Source organism: Ictidomys tridecemlineatus, chromosome 5, assembly GCF_052094955.1.
Source record: "Ictidomys tridecemlineatus isolate mIctTri1 chromosome 5, mIctTri1.hap1, whole genome shotgun sequence".
Classification (NCBI taxonomy): domain Eukaryota; kingdom Metazoa; phylum Chordata; class Mammalia; order Rodentia; family Sciuridae; genus Ictidomys; species Ictidomys tridecemlineatus.
In genome coordinates, this window is record NC_135481.1 from 150,816,410 (window position 1) to 150,842,196 (window position 25,787).

Here is a 25,787-nt window from a genome sequence, read left to right on the forward strand (position 1 = left end):
TACCTTTTCTCTTTGGAAAAGAATCCCATATCACCTGACTAAAGAGACTAAACTACAGATTACTGTCTGTAATCAGATACAGGGAGGACAGGTGTAATCTAAAAGTGATGGAAGTTCAATACAGCCAGGAAGGTGAACTAACAAGTCTGCAGAGAGCTGGCTCTGACCACTAGCTGCTCATTGTTTCAACCTCCCCATTCAGGAAAAATATATTTGTCTAGTATGATCTCATATTATGATTTCATAGGAATGCATTAAAACCTAAGCCCATGTGAGTAGAGGGTGAGAACAGGATTCACCTAAAGCAACAGGGAAAGCCCTCTGGTTTAGTGTCTATAGAGGCCAGTATAAAAAATCCTGTGGAGGTTTGTTTATTAATGCAGAAGCTGTTTTCAGCTGGAAAGAACTAGGCTATACTGAGCTCAATTAAGCACCAACTCTCAGTCCTTTTGTGGTATTATAACAATTCCTGAGACTGGGTAATTTATAGACAATAGAATTTAGCTTCTTATAACTTTAGAGGCTGGAAAGTTAAAGGTCAAAGGACAAGAGAGTTTAGTGTCTGTCTGTTAATGGGTCTATGCTTCAAAATGGTGCTTTGTTCCTATGTCCTCACATGGCAAAAGGACAAAAGGGGTCAGAATTCACTCCCTCAAGTTCTTTATCAAGTGTGCAAATCCCATCTCTTTGGGCTATGCTATTATTAATCATTTCCTAATAGTCCTATCTCTTAACACCATCACATTGACCATGAAGTTTCAACACATGAATTTGGAAGATTATAGCACCTATAAATACTGACTTGTAATTGTTTTAATCCAAGCGGTAGAGTGCTCGCCCAGCATGTGTGAGGACCAGGGTTTGATCCTCAGCACCATATAAAAATAAATAAATAAATATTAAAAACATAAAATAGAGTTCACTAGTATACCTTCACCTTCTAACCAAGTACTTTGAGTATCCTCTGGTCTCCTAGGCTTAGCAAAGGTGGTATTTTTCAGTGATGATTTGAGTATCAACATCGCTCTAGGAATTTATATTTTTGTAGTTCTTTTGAAGTTACAACTGCTTTCCAGTTTCTACTCATTACTGGCTTAATTCTCTTTCTCTTGATTATTTTATTTGTCAGGATTAGGTGTTGACTTGGAGAGGTGATTCATTTTATCTGTCCAAGGATAGTTAGGTATTCACAGAGTTTATATAACCTTTATATTTGCTTTGTGTTTTAATATCTTCACTTCTAGGAAAGATGTGTCAGTCCATTCACTTTTTCAATGTAATATTTGATGTATTCTACAGTTTATATTCATTATAGATTCTTGTTTGTACCAGAGGCCAGGCATTGTTGTTGGAACCACAGAAAAAATCCTTCCCTTATTAAAAAAAAAACTCATTGTAGTAGAATATTTACACACATCTTGTATATACATGAGAAATACAATAGGACATTCATGAAACTACCCTTAACCTGAAAACCAACACTTGGGCACCTCCCCAATACTTCACTCATCACTAGAGAGAGAGCTAAGGAGGAAATAAATGGTGGTTACATCTGAGTGGGCTGTTGATCATTCCTTTCGATTTGTATACATTTTATCACACATGCATGTATCTCAAGGCAATGTATTATTTAGCATTTGCTAGCATTTGAATTATGAAAATAGAATGTTTTTATTTGGTTTATTTTTTTCATTTGATTTCTCTCAAATTCATTCAAAATACAGTCATCCCTCTGTAGGTTTTGCAACTGTGGATTCAACCAATGCTGGATCAAAAATATAATAGTGGCACATGCCTGTAATCCCAGCTATTTGGGAAGAAAAAAAATTGCATCTGTGCAGAACATGTACAGACTTTTCTTTCTTGCTATTCCCCAATAAATAATGTAGCAATTATTTATATAACATTTATATTAGGTATAATTCATCTAGGGATTATTTAATGAATACAGGAGAGCATGCTTTGGTTCTATGCAAACATGACACCATTTTGTACAAGAGACTTAAGCATTCATGGATTTTGGTATTTGTAGGATCCTGGAGCCAATCCCCCACAGATCCAAAGAGACAACTATGTATTTGAAATTATGCATCACTTTACTGCTGCATAATATTGTATGAATATACTACAATTTTATTTGCCCATTCTCTTGAACACATTGATGTCCAGTTTCCACTATGGTGAATATGACGTTTTGACCTCCTGGTCACAGTGTTAAAAATTTAGCTCTCATCTAAGAATAGAATTGCTAGGTGGACCTTCTAAAACAATGCCAAATTATTTTCCAGATTAGTTGCAAAAATTTGCACTTCTGTTACATCTTTATCAGTATTTGTTATTGGTGAACTTAAAATAATATTTTTGCCCTTCTAGTGGGTAAAAATATTGCATGTCTGTGTGTCTCTGATTGTTGGTAAAATTGTGTATTTTGTCATGTTTTTTTCCCCCTGTGTATTTTTTTTTTCATTTTTTTTTTCAGTGCTGGAAATTGAAACCAGGGCCTTGTATACATGCTAGGCAAATACTTTACCATTGGGTTACACTCCCATGCCCCCTGTGCATCATTTTTTTTTTTTAAAGAGAGAGTGAGAGAGGAGAGAAAGAGAGAATTTTTAATATTTATTTTTTAGTTCTCGGCGGACACAACATCTTTGTTGGTATGTGGTGCTGAGGATCGAACCCGGGTCGTACGCATACCAGGCGAGCGCGCTACCGCTTGAGCCACATCCCCAGCCCCGTGTGTATCATTTTTAAGAGGTTTATACATTTTGAAATTTTAAAATTCCAGAAAATTCTAATAATTTTAGCCCCATTTGCCTCATTCTTTCTTTTTTCTGAACAAGTTGTATGGTTCTTCACCTATCAATACCTGAGTATTTCCCAAGAATAAGGTCCTTCACTTACATAGCAACACAATATAATCAAAATCATGAATAAAATGTTATATAATCCATAGCCTATATTCAAATTTTGCCAATTGTCCCAATAGTGTCCTTCATAGATTTGTTTTCCCTCCTAGTCCAGGATCATTCCAAGATCACTTGTATTTCATTGTCATGTCTCTATTTTCCAGTTACCTGTTAAAGTTCCTGAGTTTTGTCTTTCTTCACTAACATTTTTGAAGTGTACAGATCAGATATCCTTCAGATTTTGATTCGTATTTTCTCATGATTAGATCTAGGTTATACAATGTGGGCAGGAAAACCACAGCAGTGGATGTCTTCAGTGCCTCATATGAAGATATTTTGTCCTAATGAAGCTAATAATGGCAATGATCATTTGATTAAGGTAATGGCCACCAGGTTTCCCCACTGGAAATTTAATATTTTCCTTTTTAATTGGTCACTTATGAGGAAGACACTTTGATGCTATAACTATCTGTTCCTCATCAAACTTTCACTCACCAATTACAGCATCAGTTGTTGATTTATTTCTTCTATACAAACTGGTTGGCATTCTACTATAAGGAGCAGCTTTCCCTTCTCAGTTATTTATCTCAATTTGGACCTGATTTTTATGTTATGTAATGCTTTATAGTTCTTTATCATTATTTGCTTTGATGCTCTAATTGTCTCTGAATTGAGCAGCAGAAGACCTTTTGAAGTTTACCCCTGAGTCCTTTTGATATGTCCCTATTGTTCTTTGAGCATTTTTATTTTCTGTTGCTATTATATGTTCCATTCTTATCTTTTACTTTCCTTGGAATCAGTCATTTTCTGAAGGAACCCATTTTCCCTAATAGAGAATGATATTTATAGCCCAATTTCTTGTGTCTCATTGCTACTAGGCCCATTCAACAGAGGCAGAAAACTATGATTGTGTGTTTATGGGGATAAAAGTTGGGGGAATATGTGATATGTATGCCATTCATGAGTTCATACCAATACCTCCAATTCCAATTAAACACCACCATAAGTTACAATCTTGCTTTTTCACTCTTCCCACATTTGTAACACCTTTTTTGACAGTAAGAAAACTTGCTTTCACTATCTTCAATGTATTAATTTGCACAAGCCTAGAAAATACTGGAAGTAGTTTCAGAATTATTAACTCTATAACACTGGGAAAAGGAAGAAATGTGTACAGTTCAGTATAATGTTCCATACTTCAATTAGTCCAAAGCTTTGACAGTTATTTTTCAGATATTCTGTATCTTTACTGATTTTTTTTGTCTGTTTCTAGCATTTACTTATTTCTTCATTTGCTTAGAAATCTTGTTGTTTTTTTTTAAAGAGAGAGAGAGAGAATTTTTTAATATTTATTTTTTAGTTATCGGTGGACGCAACATCTTTGTTTGTATGTGGTGCTGAGGATCGAACCTATGCCGCACGCATGCCAGGCGAGCGCGCTACCGCTTGAGCCACATCCCCAGCCCCATAGAAACCTTGTTAATAGGTATATGCCTACTTATGATTTTGATGCCTTGTTTGTGAATTGCCCCTTTTGACTTGACTTTATAAAATGACCTTGTTTTTTTCTGGTAGTTACTCCCATCAGGAAGACTACTTTGTTTCAATATAGCATTACAGTTATTTTGGTTAGTATTTGAATACTGTATGTTTGTGATAACTCTGGTTGCTTACCAGTGATGAGTTCTGCTTCCTCACATGTTGAAATCTAACTTTAGAAAAGCATGAGGAGGCAAGCAGAAAAAGTAGAGTTTATGGGCTGGGATTGTGGCTCAGCAGTAGAGAGCTCGCCTAGCCCGTGCTAAGCCCTGGGTTAGATCCTCAGCACCACATAAAAACAAACAAATAAATAAATAAAGGTACTGTGCCCAACTACATCTATAGAAAAACCGAAAACAAACAAACAAAACAACAACAAAAAAAAAAGGGTTTATTTTAAAAGGGGTAACAGACTTCTCCCAGGAGGAGAAGTCTTAGGCTTTCTTCTCCTGCTCTCCTTTCCTTATCTCTTTGCTATCAAATGTTAGTTTCTCCACTAATATTTTAGCTCTACCGCTTTGCATTAATTTTTACTTTTTCTAGGAACTACAATATGCATCCTTATCACAGTCTACTTGGAATTAATATGGTACCTCTTCATTTAAAAAGTAAGACCATGCAATAGTATAGTTTCATTTGCATTCTTCTCCCTTTTGCTATTGTTACCACATATATAAAGTCTACTTAGCCACAGAAAAGGTGTTCTGGGGCACACTGCCCAAGTGTGAAAGTTAGGAGGTATCTAGGGCTCTCTCAGGGGCACAGTTAGTGTGAGCCCATCAGTTTGGGATTTTCTAGGAGGCAAGGAAAGGAGATCGATCACTCGAGCCTCCTCTTGCTGAGCCTGTGGAATCGAGACGCTAGATCGGCTGGGAATGCCTGGAGTGCCGGCGCGCGGAGCCTGGAGGGAAGTCGGGGCTGCGGGGACGAATGTGAGTGGCGCTGATGGCCCGCGCAAAGGGAGGAAGGGGAGGGGCGCAGGGCGGGAGGACGCCGGGCGGTCGTGTGGCCGCGGGTGCGCTACCCAGGGACGCATCCCAGGCCCGCGGATTTGGCCTCGCTGCTCTGGCCGTGCTCACTGGCCCCCCAGGGGCTTTGCAGCGGAAGCTGTGGCGGTGGCAGCCACGCGTGTGTGCAGATCCCCGGGACGACTGTGGGCGTTCGTCTGTGCAGGCCTGAGGCGGGAGCTGCCTTGGGGAACCATCCCGATGGGCACCATCTCCCACGGAAAATGTTACCGATGCTGTGCTTTTATAGAAGGATCTGGAATAGTAAAAAAAATCCCTTTTTTAAAACGGGTAATTTTAGATGTTTAAAAGGTCTCAACTTTATAAGTTAACCTTATAAGTCTAGTCTGTCATTTTATGATAAAAGACACATTAAAATTGCGTGCAGCCTCCGTGTTCTGTCTCAAGCCTAGGGTTCTCTTGCCCCAGGAAATGTTTAATTTCCTGGAAATTAAATGTTCCACGTTTAATTTCATGAAGATGGTTTTAACCCATATGTGTTTTATTTTGTAGGAAGAAGAAATTTAAACGAATAACATGAGGTTACATAAAGTCCCCGTTTTTATTAGTTCAAGCCAAGAGAGTAAAAGTAAAGCATTGCTATCTTTCACCAGAAATAGCTTGTGTTTTATTACTTGGATCACCCAATTTTTCTAATACTCATAATGCCAGAAGGGAAATCGCCTGACAAAAAAAGACCTCGGAGAAGCTTGTCAATCAACAAAACTAAAAAAAATTCATCTAACTCTATCGTTTCGTATTTTAACAATGCACCACCTGCTAAACTTGCTTGCCCCATTTGTAGTAAAATGGTGCCCCGGTATAACTTAAACCAGCACCTTGATGAAATGTGTGCTAACAATGGTGATGTCATTCAAACGAATCCAGTACAGGTTAACTTAATGAATTCAAATGTGACCACAGTAGATTTAACGAATACTGCCTTAGAAGATGTAAGACCAAGGAAGTCACCACCAAAGACAAGTCCAATACCTCACCGAAGTGGTTTGGCAAAAATGAGCGCAAAACAGCAGACCAGTCCTTACTTTAAAAGTACTGATGCCTTGGTGTGCAAAAATCAAGATGAGCTGATAAGTCATTCTGTGAAAGTCATTTCTTTGGGAAGCCTGTCAACTAAATTGTCCAGGAAATACATAAAGGCTAAAAAGTCTCTAAGTAAGAATGAGGAATTTAGCAATAATTGTCTACAGAGTTCCCCATCCACAGCTGTTAAAAGCCTGATTGCTAACTGTTTAGAAATTGAGGACAAGGATCAAATTTTGGAGAACAGTTCTCAAAAAGAAAATATTTTTACATGTGATTCTCTAAAGGAAGAGAATATTTCTGAACCTATGGTAAAAGGTGATAAAATAGTGGAAGCTGAAAGCCAAAAGACTGCTCAGAAATGTGGGAAATTCACCCTTACCCCTGGGTTCTCTGATAAAGCTCCCATGTTATTTTCTCCAGATTTGTTCCTTGGGAATAATTTAAAGTATACTTCAGAAGATAGTCTTGTAAAGCAAGAGAATGTCAAAGATATAGATGATAAAGGTGTTGAAAAACTTGAGGCATGTAATTGTAAAGAAGTAGAAATGACTGTTGTTTCAGAACTTAAAACACAGTTGTCAAATTCAGAGGCAGATTTTCCAAGTTCTACAATTGCTTCTGAGTGGAGTAACTTTCAAGAAGTTTTGGAAGGTGAGAGTGGCTTAAAGAGTAAAATCACTTGTAGCACTGCTGTGGAGCAAGGGTCAAGCTGTGGTGTTCCTGATAAGATGCCGCAAACACTGAGTCATCCTTACTATCTTCGGAATTTCCATGTGGTACTGAAAGCTGTACTTGAGAATGAAGATGATATGATGCTCTTTGATGAAGAGGAGAAGGGAATTATAAGTAAATTTCATCAGTTATCAGGTATCTTCAGCCTGTTTGCTTTCAATTTTTTGTTTCCCATTTGCTGTCCTAATTGAAGGGTGATGTGATGGGCAGTGACCTAATGACTAGTAGAAATCATTGTGATTTTGTAAATGGGAATCTGAGCTTCCTATAAGACTTGTATCAAGGATATGCAGGTAGGTGCTATCTACTGTGCAAGCAGAACTTGGATTGCCATGGAAGCAGTTGTTTTTTTCCTTTATAGATATGTTTGATGGATGTAAAATGACCCTGCCAGATTTTTTAAAGAATACACTGAAAAAAACATAACTTTGCATTTTGGGCATGTAATCAAGCTTCCTGTTAGATTGTTTTGTTTTCACAGTTCATTTCCTCAAAAATGAAAGTAAAATAATATAAAATTTAGGAAAAATAACAAACCAATCTGAGGCACAATTTTTTTCCAACAGTGTTTAGATTCTTGGACTTGACCTCTTCAAGTCAGGTTGTAGAGAAAATGGAAGTTCTCAGGCTTAAATTAGTACCTTTAAAAATATTAGTCTGTGCCTCAAATCATTAGCCAGTGGTGGCACCAAGTTGGTCTTGCAGGTTTGAAGAAAAGGGCACCCTGGTGTGGCTGCCCTGTTACAAAGGATCATGACGGCTCTAGAACTGAATCACTTCAAGGTTGGAATAGCTTACTTTGTGGCTGAACTGTTTACATGGTTTTCACACTGTCCTCTAGTGCAGTATGGGCATGTCTGTCTCTTCAGTTGATTAAAAGAAGAACATCCTAGATATTGCTACTAATATTTAATGCTTTTATTGTTATTTTGAGTTTGGGTCTTTCTAAGTTGCCCAAGCTGCCCTCAAACTTGGGATCCTCCTTCCTCAGCCTCTTAAGTACCTGGGATTACAGGTGTGTACCACCATACCCAGCTACTACTAATATTTAAGAAACTACACACAGTGGAATTATCAGGATATTCCTTGTATTATTTTTTAACAGGTGACTTGCACTTCTCAGCAAGTTGTGTAAAGTGTCCATACAGCCTCTATCTCATTCTTTTCTCACCAGGGTATGGACATAAAGGCATCGCATTGGCTCTTTAATCCAGACTGGCCACAGTTCTTTGGATGGGTGCTGATTATATTGACTTTTTTTTTTTTTGGGATACTGGGGATTGAACTCAGGGGCTCTTAACCACTCAACAACATCCCCAGCCCTATTTTATATTTTATTTAGAAATAGGGTCTTACTGAGTTGCTGAGACTGATTTTGAATTTGCAGTCCTCCTGCTTTGGAATTACAGGTGTGTGCCACCATGCCCAGCTTATGTGACTTTTTGGGTAGTTGATGGATCTGGGCCTCCATATAACTGGAAAATATGAACAGTTTACCTTGTGCAAGTTTAACAAATTCATTGAATTGCTTTCCATGGAGAATCACGTACAATGTGTCTTAAGTAAAAGCTGCCTCTTTAAAGGAAAGAAAGGAAAATGTAGAAAAATTTAAAAGCTATAATATTATTTTAGAGTTGGCAGAAATTTAAAAATAATTCAAGTAGTAAGGAAATAGACCTAACAGGTTAATTATGTAAGTTGGAATAGAACTCTGAGGTAGAGATGACTGTCCTATCTAAGCTAGGCACTGTTTTGGAAAATTCAGACTATTTTTGGCCCTAAATGGACTAATGTGTATTAAACTGAAAGCAGAGAACAAAATTACTATAGAATTGTAGGTAAGGTTTCTTTTAGGAAGAAGAAATATTGACTAGAAAATAGGGGGATTTGATTTTAGAAGTTTTAAAATGACTCATGTTCATTACTAAATTGGAACTTTGTAAAATGACTTATATGAAATTATATCATTATGCATAAGGTAAGAAAATGTATATTCCTAGTATAGTATATTTACTCACTTCAGGTTTTAAAAGTAAATGGGTAATTTGTATATTGTTTTTGAGAAAAAAAAGTAATATTTTTTCTATTTTTCTTAACTTTATCACAGCTAGTGGTCAGAAATTATATGTAAGGCTCTTTCAACGTAAATTAAGCTGGATTAAGATGAATAAATTAGAATATGAAGAGATTGCTTCAGACTTAATACCTGTGATTGAAGAATTGAAGCACGCAGGCTTTCTTCAGATAGGTATGATCAGTAGATAATACTAAGAAAATAAATGGTAACCTGAAGAGTTCAGTTTCTGCAGAATGATGGTACTGTTAGTATGGTGCCATCTCCTGGTTGTTGCCTGGTAATAGTAATTGCTTTTTTAAAATCAAGTTTTTAAACTTAGTGCAACAGATTATTCATGTGATGAGATAAGACCACCAGGACAGTGAAAACTTGTCTGCTCTTGCTTTAAAACCATGAAATCACCCAGGTAGAGATTGTGCCACAGAAGAAATGCATCCCTCCTTGTCTCTTTCTTTCCAGCAAGAAGTTGAGTAATTTTACTCAGATTCTTTCATCTTTATAAAAGAACAAGGCTGGCTTATTTGAAATGTGTATTTCTTCTAAAAACTTTATCTACCCACATGTGCACACACATATAGCTCTTATGCATTGATTGCCTGGAGAATTTTTAATTGATTTAAACCTATGTAAACAGTAAAGGAGAATATGTCTTCTCCAGTGATACCCTGGGTTGTCTTGTCAGAAGTCTTCACTGAATACCTACCTACACGATATTGTGTGGAAACTTATTTATGAGGAAAACGAAAACTGGTGAGCTTTGGATTCAGGTTGCTTACATTTTAGCAAAATAAGCAAATTGAGCCGAATGGTTCCTTTGGGGCAGAGTTTGTTATGGGAGAGCAGCAGGTAAAGATGAAGTTAGGGTGGGGCTAGATAGGGTGGACATGGGGGTCATGGGGGGAAGTCATGGAGGCTCATCAAAAGAGCGTGGATATGAGTAGTTAGGTAGTAGGAACTGAGGCCCTCCATGGAGCATTGCTTCCCACATGTTGTTGCCATCAGGGTCACCTGGGAAAGGGAATCTTGATCCCTACTTGATGGGAAAGATCTGGGCAGATTCCATAAATTGATATGGTTGACCAGCATCCCAGCTGACTGCTGCTGTGACCTACCTTTAAATAACCTTTCAGTAACAAAACCAGAACCCAGATGTTGCATTATTGCACTCAGTCAAATCCAAGCCCTACTGATGATGCAACATCTCTCTAGCTGTTTCTCTGACCTTGTGGCTGCCCTCTCACTCCCTCTGCTGCAGCCACACAGCTTCAGTGCTCTTCACCATGCTGAGTGCACTCCTGTTTCAGAAACTTGGCCTCAATATCCCCTCCATGTAGGAGAGTTTCCATTGTCTGGCCACGTGGCTTATTCCTGGTTCCATTCACCTCTGTGCTATGTTAGCTCATCAGAAATTTGCCTGACTACCCTGTGTGAAACGGCCAGCCTCCCTGCGAGGCTCCCTTATCTCACCTGTTTCTTTCTCCTTCTAGCAGTTATTACCACCTAACATATAATCATTGGTTTATTTACTATGCCAGGAGGTAAGCTTCTTGTGGAAAGGCAATTTCCACAAAAATACCTTGTAGTGTGCCCAAGGTCTTAACATCACCCAGCATGAGTGCACATTTAGTAATATTTGTTGTGTGTAAGAAGGCACTGCTTAAACTGTGAGTGCCTTATAGGCAGAGACCAGCCAGGCCAAATGTGTAGGGCTTGGTGTGGTGTCTGGGGCCCATAAAAGCAGAATATGATTTCTGTGTGCCAAATGAGTGAGCCAATGAAAGGATTTCCAGTCTGAAGAACGTGAGCAGGGAAGGGACTGTGGGAAGAAGAGGATGATCACTCTAACCTGGTTTGGAAAGTCCTTTTAGAGGTTTTGTAATGACAAAGATAGGGAATATATAGTCAAGTAATTTATTTGAGCAGCATGCCCAAACCATAATAGCTTTCCACATGTGTCTTTTTTGTAATCATATTTTCCTTTTTGTGAGAAATTCTGTTATTTCAGAACTTTTAAGATGTATCTATCTTCCATGGTCTTTAATGGAGAGAATTTGGCAAACTCACCAAATTAGTTTTGGGTTTTGGCAAACTACCTAAATTTTATACAGTAAAAATTCATTTTATTTGTATCTACCTAAGCTTCCTTCTTTATTTTTTATTTATATATGACAATGGAAGGCATTATACTTCCTTCTTTCTTTTACTATTCTACTTACTAGAAAGTAGTAAAATTCCTTAGAACAATTTTTCATTTATTTTAAAAAAAACTATTTCAGAATCTGAATTGCAAGAACTCTCTGAAGTGCTTGAACTTCTTTCTGCTCCTGAGCTGAAAACTCTGGCTAAGACCTTCCACTTGGTAAATCCCAATGGACAGAAACAGCAGCTAGTGGATGACTTTCTCAAATTGGCCAAACAGCGTTCAGTCTGCACTTGGGGCAAGAGTCAGTCTGGAATCAGAGCAGTGATTTTAAAAAGGTTTGTTCACTTTATAAGAGTAAAATTATTTAAAATGTTGATAACAAATGCTAACTTATTGTAGATTGTATGCTTTTTATAATTGTAATCCTTATTTCAGTTGAAATTAGATTGAGAAGCCTGGAAGAGCCTTATTTATAATAACTTAGGTTCTTTTTTAGCTTATTTTAAGCTTAAGATCATACTAGCCAGGCTCAGTTGCACATGCCTGTAATCCCAGTGACTCAGGAGGCTGAGGCAGGAGGATCACAAGTTCAGAGTCATACTCAGTAACTTAATGAGATGCTGTCTCAAAATAAAAAAATAAAAGGGATTGGGATTCATCACAGTAGTAAAGTGCCCCTGGGTGTGATCCTGTGTCCAAACAAAACAAAACAAAAAAACCCATTTTAATTTCTAGCACCAAAAACAGTAGTCAATAGAACAAAGACAGTAAATTCTTAGGTAATTTTTTAATCTTGAAACATGGTTGCACTATGTTGCTTAGGACTTTGCTAAATTGATGAATTTGACTCCTCCACAGCCTCCTGAGTCACTGGGATTATAGGTGTGTACCACTGTGGCCAACAGAAATGGGTACTTTTTGACAGTCTCTGTAGATGAATAGTTTTCAATAAAATGTTGGTGTGATAGGAACCCTACTCTTTTCCCTCAGGTCTCTGATAGTAGCACTAAATCTCTTTAGTGCTCCCAGGGATGCAGCACTGTCTGCTTTTGGTTTCATATCTTCTGGATGAGTTGGTATGAAGTCCTTACCAGGATAGTGGTTCTCAAGTGATTTTTAACCACCAGCGAGTATTTGGCATCATCTGGGCACATGTTTGGTTGCTGTCACTGGAGATACTGATGCTAATGGCTTCCATTGAGTAGAGATCAGAGATGCTGCTGAACATCATCTGAGGCATGAGATAGACCCGACAATGAAGTATTATCCAGCCTAAATACAGTAGTGCTGAGGCTGAGAAACCCTGCTACAGGTCGTAGTCTTTAATTCAGACCTTCAAACCTACACTGCCGACATCCAGAATTGAACTGAATTGTCTCTGAGATGACCCTGGAATGGAGATGAAACCATTTGAAGATGTTTCTTTCTTACATGCAGTTCTAATGTTCAGGGAGAATGTAGAAATGTGCTTAGGTTATGGTTGCCAAAAACAGTGTGTTTTCCCTGACTTATTTCTAGGGTGAAGAAATAAGCCATCTCCTATTCCTTCTAGAAAGTAGGTATGTTGTAATAAAATAACACAAATAATGAACTTTGTACATTAGTAAGTAGCACCAAACCTTGGTACAGATTTGTACCATTTCCGGGTACACAAATGATGCTGCCTTACTAAGAGCTTTTGAGCTACCAAAATCAATAGCTGAGAATTAGTGATGTTGAAGAGATATTACTTTTATGAGTTTTCTTGATATTTTAAGTGTTCATGACCATGGTAAACCTCATCCTATTCTGTGGTTAGGGAAGGAAACACTTTTATTGAGCCAAACAATATGTGAAAACATTTGAAGACATAAATTCAATCAATCCTGTGTCTCTAAGTGGGTCTCTGAGCTCTGGAGAGGTTAAGCTTTACATGGTTGGAGGTGGTAGATTTGCTTTAGGTTTAGGATAATGAGTGCCATTTACCTTATTGTACCTGAGACTAATATGCAAAATGTGACATTTAAATACTTAATAACCAGAAGGACATTTGTATATTATATATTTTTTGCAGAGCCAAAGACTTGGCTGGACAGTCACTGCGAGTCTGTAAAGGCCCCAGGGCTGTGTTTTCCCGGATCTTGCTACTGTTTTCATTGACAGACACCATGGAAGATGAAGAAGCTGCTTGTGGTGGCCAAGGTCAGCTTTCTACTGTGCTGTTGGTCAATCTCGGCCGAATGGAGTTTCCTAGTTATACTGTCAATCGGAAAACACAAATTTTTCAAGACAGAGAAGATCTTATCAGGTAGGAGGATGTTAATTCACTATAATATCTGTGTGTAAAATGAAAATTTAATAGATTTTATTATTTTTCCTTCCAGCCAAAGTAGAAACATTTAAGTTCAAAGCCAAAACCATTTTGAAGTTTTCCTTTTTTAGTTTTTGCCTTACTTACATGCATTTCCAATGTTCAGGGAGAATGTAGAAATGTGCTTAGGTTATGGTTGCCAAAAACAATGTGTTTTTAGTTAGAGCTACAAAAATTTTCCCTGACTTATGTTCCCAAATAGTTTTGGCAGGAAGCAATTTTTTAATACAGACTTTTAAACAAACCTGCCTTGTGAATATGTTATTAGTATGAATAAGTGGAAAATGAATGTTTTCCTAGGAATAACACTTCAGATAAAGCTGATAATAACTTTTTTACTAATTTATGTTAGTACATGGTTTTAGTGAAAATTTGGTTTGATCAGCAAAAGTAGGGGTTGATAAAAGGTTTTATAGGCAAAACAAAACAAAACAAAAAAGAACAAAAAACAAAACAACTTGTATATAAAAAAAATTTTGCATTTTAAAATGTCACTTTTGATTCTTGATTTAAGATTTATGACTCAAAGTTAACTGAATTGATTCAGATATTGTTTTTGAGAAAGTTTTTTAAGTGTTGTCTAGAATAGCCATGTGCTTTAAAAAGTAAGTTATTGAGGAAAAAGTAAGTTATTGAGGGGATGTAGCTCAGTGGTGAAGTTTTGACTAATGTGCATGAGACCTTGGGTTCTATCCCCAGCATTACCAAAAGCAGGGAGGGTAAGTAAGTTATTGAAATTATTTAACAATTTCAGTTTTTAATTAGTTTTTAATCAGTTTAGCGTAAACTGAGTTTAGCCTATTTTGCCTTAGCTGTTAGAAAGCTTAATATCTTACTTGGGTTCAAATGGAACTTTCTTAGCCAAATCTTTGTTTTTGTTTTTGGTACTGGTATTAAACCCAGGGTGCTTAACCACTGAGCCACATCCTCCTGCCTTAGCCTCCCTAACTTCTGGGGTTATACATTCACATCACCATGACCAGCTCTTAGCCAGATCTTTTAACATGGCTATTTCCTTTACTCTACCTTCAGTTATCTTACATCTTTTTACCTTTTTTGTTATTAGTGGCTTTGTGCTTTTCCCTTTTATGAGGCGCTGTACTTTGAAGCTAAGTTTCAGTTTCACTATATTCATGATCTGTGAAACCACTCAGACAAGCATACTTGTCTGTAAAATGGGGAGAATAATAGTATATTCTTACAGATATATGTGGACACACATAAAGTGCTCACCACCTGACCTTTGCAAAATACTTAGTACATGTTAGTTATTATTGTAATTGTCATTCTTACTGTTATATCTATGAGAATTGCTTTTTAGTCCTGTGATTGACAAAACCATAGTTGACAATTTCATAAGTCAGAGGACTAGGGTGAAGAAATAAGCCATCTCCTATTCCTTCTAGAAAGTAGGTATGTTGTAATAAAATAACTAAAATTCTCTTTCTTATGAAGAGGGCCTTAGCATGATAAATAAAATCAGATTTAATTGACTTCAGGAAGAGGTCATATTATATAGTAGCTGGTAATTTGACATGTGGCCTGGAAACCCTTTCTGCTCATTTCTGTACATGAAATAATTGATCCTTGTTTATTCAGTAAAAATGGGTTGAGTGTTAAAAATCTGTTATGTCCCTGAGTAGTAGAATTGCAGCAGTGAACAAGGTAGGGTTGCTGTCATCATGCGGTTACATCTCCCTGGAGAGATAGGTAGTAAATAGAGTAACTGTAGTGTGTGAAAAGTGTCCTGACATTTGAGGAGAAAGGTAGAGAAATTCTACTTTGTAGAGAGTGTGTGTGTGGGGGGGAGGTCCTGGAACGTGACCCTGGAAAATAAGACATAAGAATAGAGAGGAGGTAGGCATGTCAGGGTCTGTGTTTCAGGCAGCTTTTTCATCACTGGGATTAAAAAACCTGATAAAAACAATTAGAAGAGGAAAAGCTTATTTTGGCTTATGGTTTCAGAAGTTTCAGTATTTTGATGGCTCACTTTATAACCCTAGGTCTGAGATGAGGCAGAACATCATGGCAAAAGGGCAAGGTAGATGAAAACAGCTTAGGACATGGCAACTAGGAGCAGAGAAAGAGGCCCACTCACCAACGATGAAATATATACCTGAAAGTTAGACCTCCAATAAACTACTTTCTCTGGCTACATCCTACCTCTCTAAAGTTACCACCCAGTAAATCCATCAGTGGATCAATCCACCATTAGATTGCATCTCTCATAATGCATTTCACCTTTGGACATTCTTGCATTATCTCACAGATGAACTTTTTGAGGAAACCTTATATTTAAACTATAAGAGTCTGGATCCCTGCTTCTAGGTGATGAGGTGAGCTGTGTATACACAGGCCTTCAGGCAGAAAAGAACTGGCTGAGTTGGAGAAATTCCAGAGGTCTCTGGCTAAGGCTCCAGAGGTGTGGGGAGAGGTCAGTGGTGCAAGGGGAGGTTACTTACAGACCAGGATTGCAGGGGTCAGAGGATACTCAGCTTCTAAGCTCTAGTGAATAGACTGAATCTGTTCTCTGAGCAGTGGGAAGCTGTAGAAGAGATTAGGCAGGTAGCCAATCCATTTCCTGTTTTTAACCAAAGCGTCCAATGGAGTCATAGTTGGAGGGGAGCAAGAGAAGCCACAGAGAGGCTAGTTTGACCTTGGTGGTGGGAGCAGGTAGATAAGCTGAGGAAGGAAGTGCTTATATGAAATCTGTGGTGATGAGTCAAGCAAAACCAGTTAGCCTGGTTATGTGTTTTCTTCAGCAACATTCAGAGCCCTGGGCCCAGGCTATGAGGAAGTGGTCAGTGTGCACACCATGACTGTGGCCCAGGTAAACAAGGCGTGTTTCTCAGGGAGAGCTAGGCTAATATGCTCTGGTTGGGTATGCAGGCTGTAAGGACAGGAGACCTGTGACTGATGGATAATGATGGTCAGAGTACCAGCTATGGTCTTAGAGAGTGGGAGGAATTATCAGCAGTAAATGAGCTGGAAAGCTTTATGGGGGGTGGGTCTTGCTTAGTGGATTAAATGCTGAAAGTCAAGGTTTTTGAGGATGACATGTAGATTGGAGACAGAAGTCTCTACAGCTGTTGGCACATTGGCAGTGGAAGACAGGTGGAAAAGGGATTATTGGTGAGAAGGTCTAGGATCTAAGAGTGCTCTTTGCCCTCATTGATGTCAAAGTCACCAGGCCATTGTTATAGGAAACACAGAGGTAGAGAAAGGAAGTAGGTAGCAGTTTCAGAAAATGGTAGAAATTAATCTGTCCAGGAGTCACATGCCCTAAGGGAGGCAGGGGACCTCCCAGGAATGTGGGTTTCCAAGTGTGTAGGAGAATGATTTGGGATTCGCAGTTGGTGGAAGGGACTCATCTATGTGTCCCAGCCCTGAGTTGAGACCATTGGAGTGTCCTGTGTAAGAAGGCAGGGTGGAGGGAAGAACCTGGGGATGTGAAGGAGAATGCTGTTCCCAGTTTAGCAGTTCCAGTTTGAGTCCGATAAGTGATAGGCACTACATGATGAGTCCAGATGGTGACAGGGGTTGGCCTGGTGTTGATGGAAGGAGATGGGTGAAGTTTGACAGGGTTGATTTCAGGTGGCCTCTTGGAATTAGAGTATGGATCAAGCAGGTTGTGATTTCTGTTTTTTTTTTTTTTTTTAACCTCAGGATTATCCATTTGCAAAGTCATGAAATTATTAGATCTAAGAGTTTGTAAGCAGATTTTTACATTTGGAGTCATTTTCCTTTCCTCTTAATGTGTAGTGTTTGTACATACTGGTACTACATGCTTTAAGACATGAGTCAAATACAGTGAATATGTACCCAAAAGTGCTATGGAATCCACTGGTCAAATGTTTTTAATTTTGATATCTAGAAAAGTGATGAAAAGTCATATTTTTTCAGCTAATTGGTGTTATAAAGTTTCAGCATTGCTGTCTCCTACAGTGAATTCCTAGTTATATTCAAAATAATCTAAGTAATTCTTTTTCTTTAACACTTATTTCTTAGTTGTAGGTGGAAATAATACCTTTATTTTATTTTTATGTGGTGCTGAGGATTAAACCCAGTGCCTCACATATGCTATGCAAGCGCTCAACCACTGAGCTACAGCCCCAACCTCTAAGTAATTCTCTTAACTTGGAATACATGCCTCTGGCTACCTTTGACTACAAATGATTAAATTATCAAATTGACATCTTCTTATAATTCTGAAGTCAATTATGTGTTTATTTGGTGGCTGCCAAATTGTTGAATGAATGGAAGAATCTCAAAACATAGGAATGATGAACTGATGAATATCACATCACATTTATACAGTGAAATGTATTATGTAATCATACAGTGTAAATTGGGCAGCCTATATCAGTTCTTTAGGGCCTTTCCAGTTATGTTAAATTAGTGCTAGAATAAAATTTAAATAACCTTCACATTTTAACAAAACACACTTTTATCCTTCAGAGTTAGATCTAGCAGCTAGGATGCAGTAATTTTTATGGAAACACTCCTTAACATTTGAAATTTGGATGGCATTTTTCCTCAGATATGCAGCAGCTGCGCACATGCTGAGTGACATTTCTACCGCGATGGCCAGTGGGAACTGGGAAGAAGCTAAGGAGCTCTCTCAAAGTGCAAAAAGGGATTGGAACAAACTGAAAAATCACCCTTCCCTAAGGTTAGAGGTTTTTTCCTCCTTCTTCAGTGCTGGGAATGGAACTCAGGGCCTCACATGTTAAGCAAGAGCTCTACCACTGAGCCAGACCTTTAGCAAGATTTTTTTTTTTTTAAGATACCTGCCAAATTTTATTGTTGATCATTTTGTTCCAACTACTCAAGGTAATTTTATTCATGAATATTATCCTCCAGTTGGTCTTTGGTCAAACCAGGGTAGAGCTGTAAGTTTCTACTGGATTTTGAATGTTTTCCCCGTGAAGAGTTAAGCAAATTTTATATAACTCAGATCCTTGAACAATAGACATTCAAGTGAATACTTACTCAGTGTTTAGCTTGCCATCTTTAAGCGTGTTGGCTTCCCTGAGTATCAGAGAGCTGAATTTAAATGATGGGGAAACCAGCAGCAGGACAGAGATGTGGCATGTAATAGGTGGGTTTTTGCAGTGAAAACTCAAGACAGTGTAAGTGAGCACTGAAAGTTCCAAGAGCACAAAGCGTGATCTTTTATTGTTTAGTTTAGTAAATTTTAAACATCTTTGGTATTTATTAAGAAATGTTTTCCTTTATTGTTGTATGGTGATCAGAAAATAATTAGGTTTACTCAGTGCCTCTTTCAGAAAAACATTTAGGAAACATTTATAATGAAAATCATAGTCAGGAAGTTAGATTACTGTAGAACAGACTGAAAACCTTCCTCTACCAAAGGCCAGAGAATTCATACTCAAGGCTTTGATTTTGTGTGGTAGCGACTTTACTCTGCCATTGTGTAGAAACAGGTACTGGAGAGAAAGAAATGAATGAGCATGGCTGTATTCTAGAAAACTGTATATGTGGACACTGAAATTTGAGTTCCATGTTAATTTTCACATGCCTTGGAGTATTATTCTCCTTTTGGTGTATTTTATTTAAAATGGTAAAATTCTAGGAGGAGGAAGGACTGGAGAAAAGTTGACCAAGGGGTACTAAGTTATAGTTTGATAGCAGTAAGAAGTAGCTTGATAAAGAAAACAATGATTGTGGGCTGGGGCTGTAGCTCAGTGGCAGAGCTCTTGCCTAGCATGCATGAGGCACTAGGTTTCATCCTCAGCACCACATAAAAATAAAACAAGTAGAAAAAGAAAGAAATTTTGAACGTTCATCTCAAAAAATTAGAAGGATTTTGAGTGTGTTTTTCATAAACAGGTAATTGATGTTTGAAGAGATAGGTATGTTTAACCTGATTTTACATGGTCACCGAAACAATACATGGTACTCCACTAACTTGTACAGTTTTTGTGGGTTTATGTGTCGGTTAAAAACAAAAATAGGTAATAGCAACGCATACAGAAAAGGAAATACAAAATACATTTTGTAATATATATTTTTTAAAAAGGTAAAAGCCATTTTAGCTTAGAAAATTAGGGAGTTGGCCCTGGGTTTGGCCTGTGGGCTGGGGTTTGCTGACCTTGATTTAGAATATTACATATTGTTCTCATCTCTGTCTGCCATCTGAGTGACCTGGGATAGGGTGACTAGTTATGAGAATGTAGGTTTGTGGTGTAAGAAATTGTATACAATTTTAGAATACTTAAAAGACAAGAATTCAGCTGAGTATGGTGGCACATACCTAGAATCCCAGCTACTCAGGCTGAAGCAAGGGGATCCCAAGTTCAAGGCCAACATCAGCAATTTAGTGAAACCCTGTCTCAAAGTAAAAAATAGAAAGGGCTGGGGTTGTAGCTCAGTAGTAGAGTATTCCTGGGTTCATATCCCTAGGATAAGAACGAAATAAAAAATAATATAGGAATTTGATCTGCTTTTCACTTATAATTCTATATAACAAATAAACTAAAACTAATGGTATACATTTTTATTTTAGATACCATGAGGAGTTACCACTCTTTCTTCGGTGTTTTACTGTTGGGTGGATATATACAAGGATTTTGTCTCGGACTGTTGAAATCTTGCAGAGACTTCACATGTATGAGGTTAGAGCACCAGTCCCTCCCCTACCCTATTCTGAGATGGCAGCAATAAACATGTGAAGGAAACCTGCTAGGCTCTCTGCTTTGCTGCATACACGGTCATCACACAGTAACACAATGAGAGTGTTTAATGTAAGTAACCTGCTGTCTCTCGGGTTAGTAGAAAGAGGACAGCTGAAGACCAACAGCTGTTTTGTTTGCTCCTGAGTTAATGAGTCACTGTACTGGAATGGTCGTGGACAAAGCCCAGTAGGGATCATGGACAAGTCTCTACAGCTTACGACTCAATCTCTTTCAGGACTTTGCAAGACTTGGACTTGGGAGATTTCCCCAAATCACTGAGGTGGAACTCTAAAGTCTCCTTAAGCTTCCCTGTCAGGTGCCATGGATTGTCTGAAAATAATCTACAGTTACAAATCAGAAACATGATTGGGTTTTCATACTAAACATAGTGAAGTTGCCAGAGCTCCCTTTTGTTGTATTTGATATTTTTGTTGAAGAATGATGTTTTTGTGAAGAGGATATACTAAGCTGGGTATTAACCTGGGATCTGTGAATCTCAAATGGTATCAATGATGAGTTTTAGGGTATCTGTGAACCCCAGAATTGCATGTATACAGGAGTTTTGTATTTTTCTGGGGTAAACATTACATGTTTGAAAGAGATATGAACCACAGAAAATTAAGAATGACCGAAGAGCTGGATGTGGTGATGCGCCTGGGAGGCTGAGGCAGGAGGATTGCTAGTTCAAAGCCAGCCTCAGCAAGAGTAAGATACTAAGCAATTCTGTGAGACCTTGTCTCTAAATAAAATATAAAATAGGGTTGGGGATGTGACTCAGTGGTTGAGTGCCCCCGAGTTCAATCCCTGGTACTTGCTGCCCCTACCCACACCCCCCCAAAAAAAAGAATGACCAAAGAGTCTACATACATCTTGACCAGAGAGTCTTCTTATTGAAGTGGAGTGTTTGGATGAGCACACCCATTATCACCGGCCTGCCTGCCTTAAATTCCTCTTTCTGTGGGTCCTCTGACCTGCTGGGTTCCCATACGTATGTAAGTTTTTCAGCCCTGCATAGTGTGTCTGCTTCTGTGCTGGCCAGTGTGACTTGAAGAGAATGACCTTCGGTACCCACAACCACCAAAAACTCAGTGCTAGCCCGTAGAGGACCTGTCTGTAAAACAAGGAAACTTCAGGGAATTCGTGTCTACTGCAGAAGGGCATCTCCAAGCACTTCTTCTGTCAGCTCTGATCCTTGGCTTTAGAAAGATATGCATTATAAATATACTTTATAGTCATGTTGTCTTCTAAATAAAATTAAGTTGATTTTTTTTTTTAAGTCTAATGGGCTTTCTCTGTTATTATTGCAATAGGAAGCTGTTAAGGAACTTGAAAACCTTTTGTCACAGAAAATTTATTGCCCTGATAGCAGAGGCAGATGGTGGGATCGACTGGCTCTTAACTTACACCAGCACTTGAAGCGCTTGGAACCGGTATGCAAGAATATACCCAATGCTTTTGTTACTTCTGAATGAGTTTTTTAAATATGATAAATTATTAAGTACTTTATTCATTCATTTTGGTGCTGGGGGTCAAACCCAGGACCTTGCACTTACTATGCAAGCAGTTACCACTGAGCTATACCCGCAGCTATACCTCCAGCCTGTTATATTCTGAATATAATTAGAATATTTATTTCTTTTTGTTAACATTCTTTGTCTGACTTGTTTCAATCCAAGTAGAAATAACACAACCTTTAAAGACAGGAGACTGCTATCTTCTCTTCCATTATTTGGAAGATGGGTTCACAGTGGACTGTGTTGGGATTCAGGAGTTAGGATCTAGAACTCAAGGGAGATGATCAGTTCTCAACACTGCCTTCACGACAGTGTGTTTTGTTTTGTTTTTGTTTGGTGGTGCTGGGGATGGAACCACAACCTTACTCATGCTATGCAAGCATTTTCAGGAAGTTACATCCCCAGTACCTAAGGTAATGTTTTTGTTTTGGAAATAGTGATTTTATTTGCTTGTTGCCCTGATGGAAATGTTACTTTCCTTATCTTAACTGCAAGTGCTTTATGAGTAACTCTTTGTACTTCTGTGAGGTATTTTGCTGTGCCCCTTGGACATGTGTTGTCTCAATTGTAAACAGGCCACCACCTCTTGAGGGCACCAGGGCTCCCTATTCTGGCATCTTGGGGACTTGGAAGTAGAGGGATTCTGCTGCCACTATATCCAGCAGGGTGGGGCTTCAGAGCTGCTGCTGCTGAGCCAGGCAACAACAGTGGCTCTTTGTGTTGCTGCCTGCGGGTCCCCCTCCCTGTCTACATTCCAGCCTGAATTCAAGTTGAATGAAGGGGACTGTGCCTCTGGGAGGTTTTGTTTTTTCCAGTGGCATATTAAATGAATCAGGGTGATACAGGAGTGGAAAAAATTGGCCATGGAATGTGGAACTGTGATGTAGTGTTTTTGCTGCCTTCCACTGAAAAAGTGCCTTGTTACCTCAGGTACCTGTGAAAAGCCACTGGAAGCTGTTTTGTTGTGGAGGTGGGCATGGTGCCCCCTTTCCTGCCAGTGTTCTTTGAGGCTACAGTAGCAAGAGAAGGCGTCTCTTGGCCCAGCACTAAGAGTGAAAGAGACAGAGCTTGTGCTCTTGCTGCTGCTTTCTTTGTTCATAGTAAAGGCTCAAGGATGTTGCAGCTCTCTCCCTGGTTCACAGTGCTGCTCACAGGAGCCTTCCCTCAGAGTCACAGGGGCAGATAGGCTCCTGAGCTTATTTTTGATTGATAGTAAGAAACGTATAGTTCCTTTTAACCTTTCTCAGCAATCTCACTGGCTACACTCACAGGCCTCATGATCATGTTACTATTCCTTATGTGCTTTATGTCAGTCCCTAGAGCAGAAGCCATTAGCAAGAGTGCTTATTCTTGCAGATTTCCAGGGGCCAGCCAGGGGCCCCAGAGCCAGGGTGGAGCTAGTCTGGCTATTCCCTCCCTATTCCAGGCCTCTGCTGCCTGCTGTCTCCTGCCAAGGTACAGAACACTCTCAGATGGCCCATTCTCACTGTTGACTCCTTTTATCCCCTCAATTCCTCATGGCCCGAGCCTTCATTGATATTTAAGTTTCTTTTCTCTCTTTTTTATTTTTTTTACTGTAAGATATGTAACATATGTAAAATTTGTCATTTTAACAAATTTTAAGTGTACAATTCAGTGGCATTGATTATGCCATGTTGTACAAGCATTACTCTAGTGTCTATCACTCCAAACAGAAACTCTGTAATCATTATGTAAATTCTCTCTGTTTTCTCCTTCCACAAACCTCACTTTACTTTCTGTGAATGTGCCTCTTGTGTATATTTCAAAAAAGCTGAATCACACAATATTTGCCCTTTTGTGTCTGAATTATTTCACTTAGCATAATGTTTCCAAGCTTCATCCATGTTGCAGCATGTCAGAACTTCATTTTTATGGCTGAATTATAAATAATTTATTGTATATAAACCTCCTTTGGTTTATTCAGTCACCTATAAACGGATGCTTGGGTTGCTTTCCACCTTTTGGCTGTTTTTACTAATGCCCCCATGAACATGCATGTACAAATGTATGTCTATGTCCCTGTTTTGATTTCTTTTGGGATATTCCTAGGTGTGGATTTTTTTAGTCATTTTGGTAATTTTATTTTTGCTTCAGAAACTGCCAAACTGTTCTTCAGAGTGTTTGCAGTTTTTATATTTCCACCAACAAGGAACAAGGATTTCAATTTCTCTATATCCTTGCCAACGCTTGTTATTTTCTGATTTCACCAATCATAACAGGAATAAAGTGGTACCTTTTTCTAGTTTTCAGTATTTCTCTTTGTTTATTTGTCCAACTTGGAACAACCTTGGGAAACATGTTAGATTCCTCCAAACTCTAGGTACCTCTCCTGTAAATAAGGAATTGGGCCCAGCTCTGCAGTTCTGACTCTACATGAGAGCCACCTAGAAGTTTTGACTGGTCAGTTTCCTAGGTGCCTGTTGTGGAATTCATCTCATTTTGTAGATCAAGGGTGGGACACACATTTTCTTTCACTGCCCCCTCACCCAGAAGAAATTCTGAGAACTATAGACCCAAGTGTTCTTCTAAATTCTTTTCTAGCCCATAATACAGGGATGTCCTGAGGGGCATGCTCTTGGTGAGGAAGGGGCCATGGGATGTTCTGTCCCCATGAATAATGAATAACATGCTGGTTGTGCTCCTGCACTTAACAATGAGGATTATAGTTAATCTGTATGTTAAAAATATCAGAATAAGATCTAAGAAAATAGTTTGTATCTCTAGAAGTGCTATTTGATTACTTGCATATTAGTAAAACTGAATAATTAGTAGTGAAATTTTCTTACTCTGTTAAGTAGATGCTGCCATAGGGTTTTTTAGGATCTTGATATGTGACATGTTATTTACTAGGCTATCAGGTGCATTATTAAAGGGCTGGCAGATCCAGAGGTAAGGACAGGACACCGTCTTTCACTTTATCAGAGAGCCATGCGCCTGCGAGAGTCTCCAAGCTGTAAAAAGTATAAGCACCTCTTTCATCAGCTGCCAGAAATTGCTGTCGAAGATGTTAAACATGTAAGTAGTTTCCTTTGGGAGCTTTGTTTGTCTTGAGTACTGGATTGAACCCAGGGTATTTCGGTTTTAAGTGCATGCTCTACCACTGAGCATCCTCCTCAGCCCTTTTTGTGTGCTTTGGATTTAAACACGTTTACTTGTTTGTTTTTCTGACTGAAAGCAACCTAAGAACAGTTTTAGTGTGCATTTTCATTAGGAAATGGAACAGTCTAATGTGCATTTTGGATAATGACATGGCCATTGCTCCCATTTTCACTCTAATACTCTCTCCCCAGTAAGAATGGGTCAGCTGGTGTGGTCACACCTGAATTAAGTGATTGAACTTTTGAGCAGGAGCTCAGAACATCTGGTGGTTTCTCCTGGAAATGGGGGATCTGGAGAGTTCCTCCCATGACAGATGCTTTCCAAAGGCCAGAACCTTATAGGTGTGCCAGTGTGGGTCACACACTTTGTACTCTGTTAAAAGCAGAGCTTTAGCATTAGGAAGGTTTATCCCCAGGACTCTACAGGCAGGCTTACAGGTACTTTGAGGTGAAGTGAAGCTAATGGATGTTCTTCTGCTGCTGTCCCAGGTGACCATCACGGGCAGGCTGTGCCCACAGCGTGGGATGGGCAAGTCTGTATTTGTCATGGAGTCTGGGGATACTACTGACCCCACCACAGTACTGTGCTCTGTGGAGGAGCTGGCGCTGGACTATTACAGATGCAACGGCTTTGACCAGGGTAAACAGAAAA

The 25,787-nt window shown here is 38.8% G+C and overlaps 1 protein-coding gene across 6 annotated transcripts in view; it reads left to right on the forward strand.

Annotated features, from left to right (window-relative positions):
* The first annotated feature begins 5,285 nt into the window (after window positions 1-5,285).
* Fan1 (FANCD2 and FANCI associated nuclease 1) overlaps window positions 5,286-25,787 on the forward strand; it is a 33,506-nt gene continuing 13,004 nt past the window's right edge. For 3 of the 6 annotated variants that reach the window (XM_005320061.5, XM_078051296.1, XM_040275934.2), the window contains exons 1-10: window positions 5,408-5,746; window positions 5,969-7,369; window positions 9,342-9,482; window positions 11,588-11,789; window positions 13,508-13,741; window positions 18,345-18,476; window positions 20,334-20,442; window positions 21,813-21,932; window positions 24,888-25,052; window positions 25,625-25,775. In XM_005320061.5, coding sequence (XP_005320118.2) covers window positions 6,121-7,369; window positions 9,342-9,482; window positions 11,588-11,789; window positions 13,508-13,741; window positions 18,345-18,476; window positions 20,334-20,442; window positions 21,813-21,932; window positions 24,888-25,052; window positions 25,625-25,775 — 2,503 coding nt within the window. In that variant the 5' untranslated portion in view covers window positions 5,408-5,746; window positions 5,969-6,120. Of the gene's footprint in view, window positions 5,381-5,407; window positions 5,747-5,968; window positions 7,370-9,341; window positions 9,483-11,587; window positions 11,790-13,507; window positions 13,742-18,344; window positions 18,477-20,333; window positions 20,443-21,812; window positions 21,933-24,887; window positions 25,053-25,624; window positions 25,776-25,787 lie in introns of those variants that run through there. The other 3 variants (XM_013356304.4, XM_040275933.2, XM_021722839.3) reach the window with 3 other exon arrangements.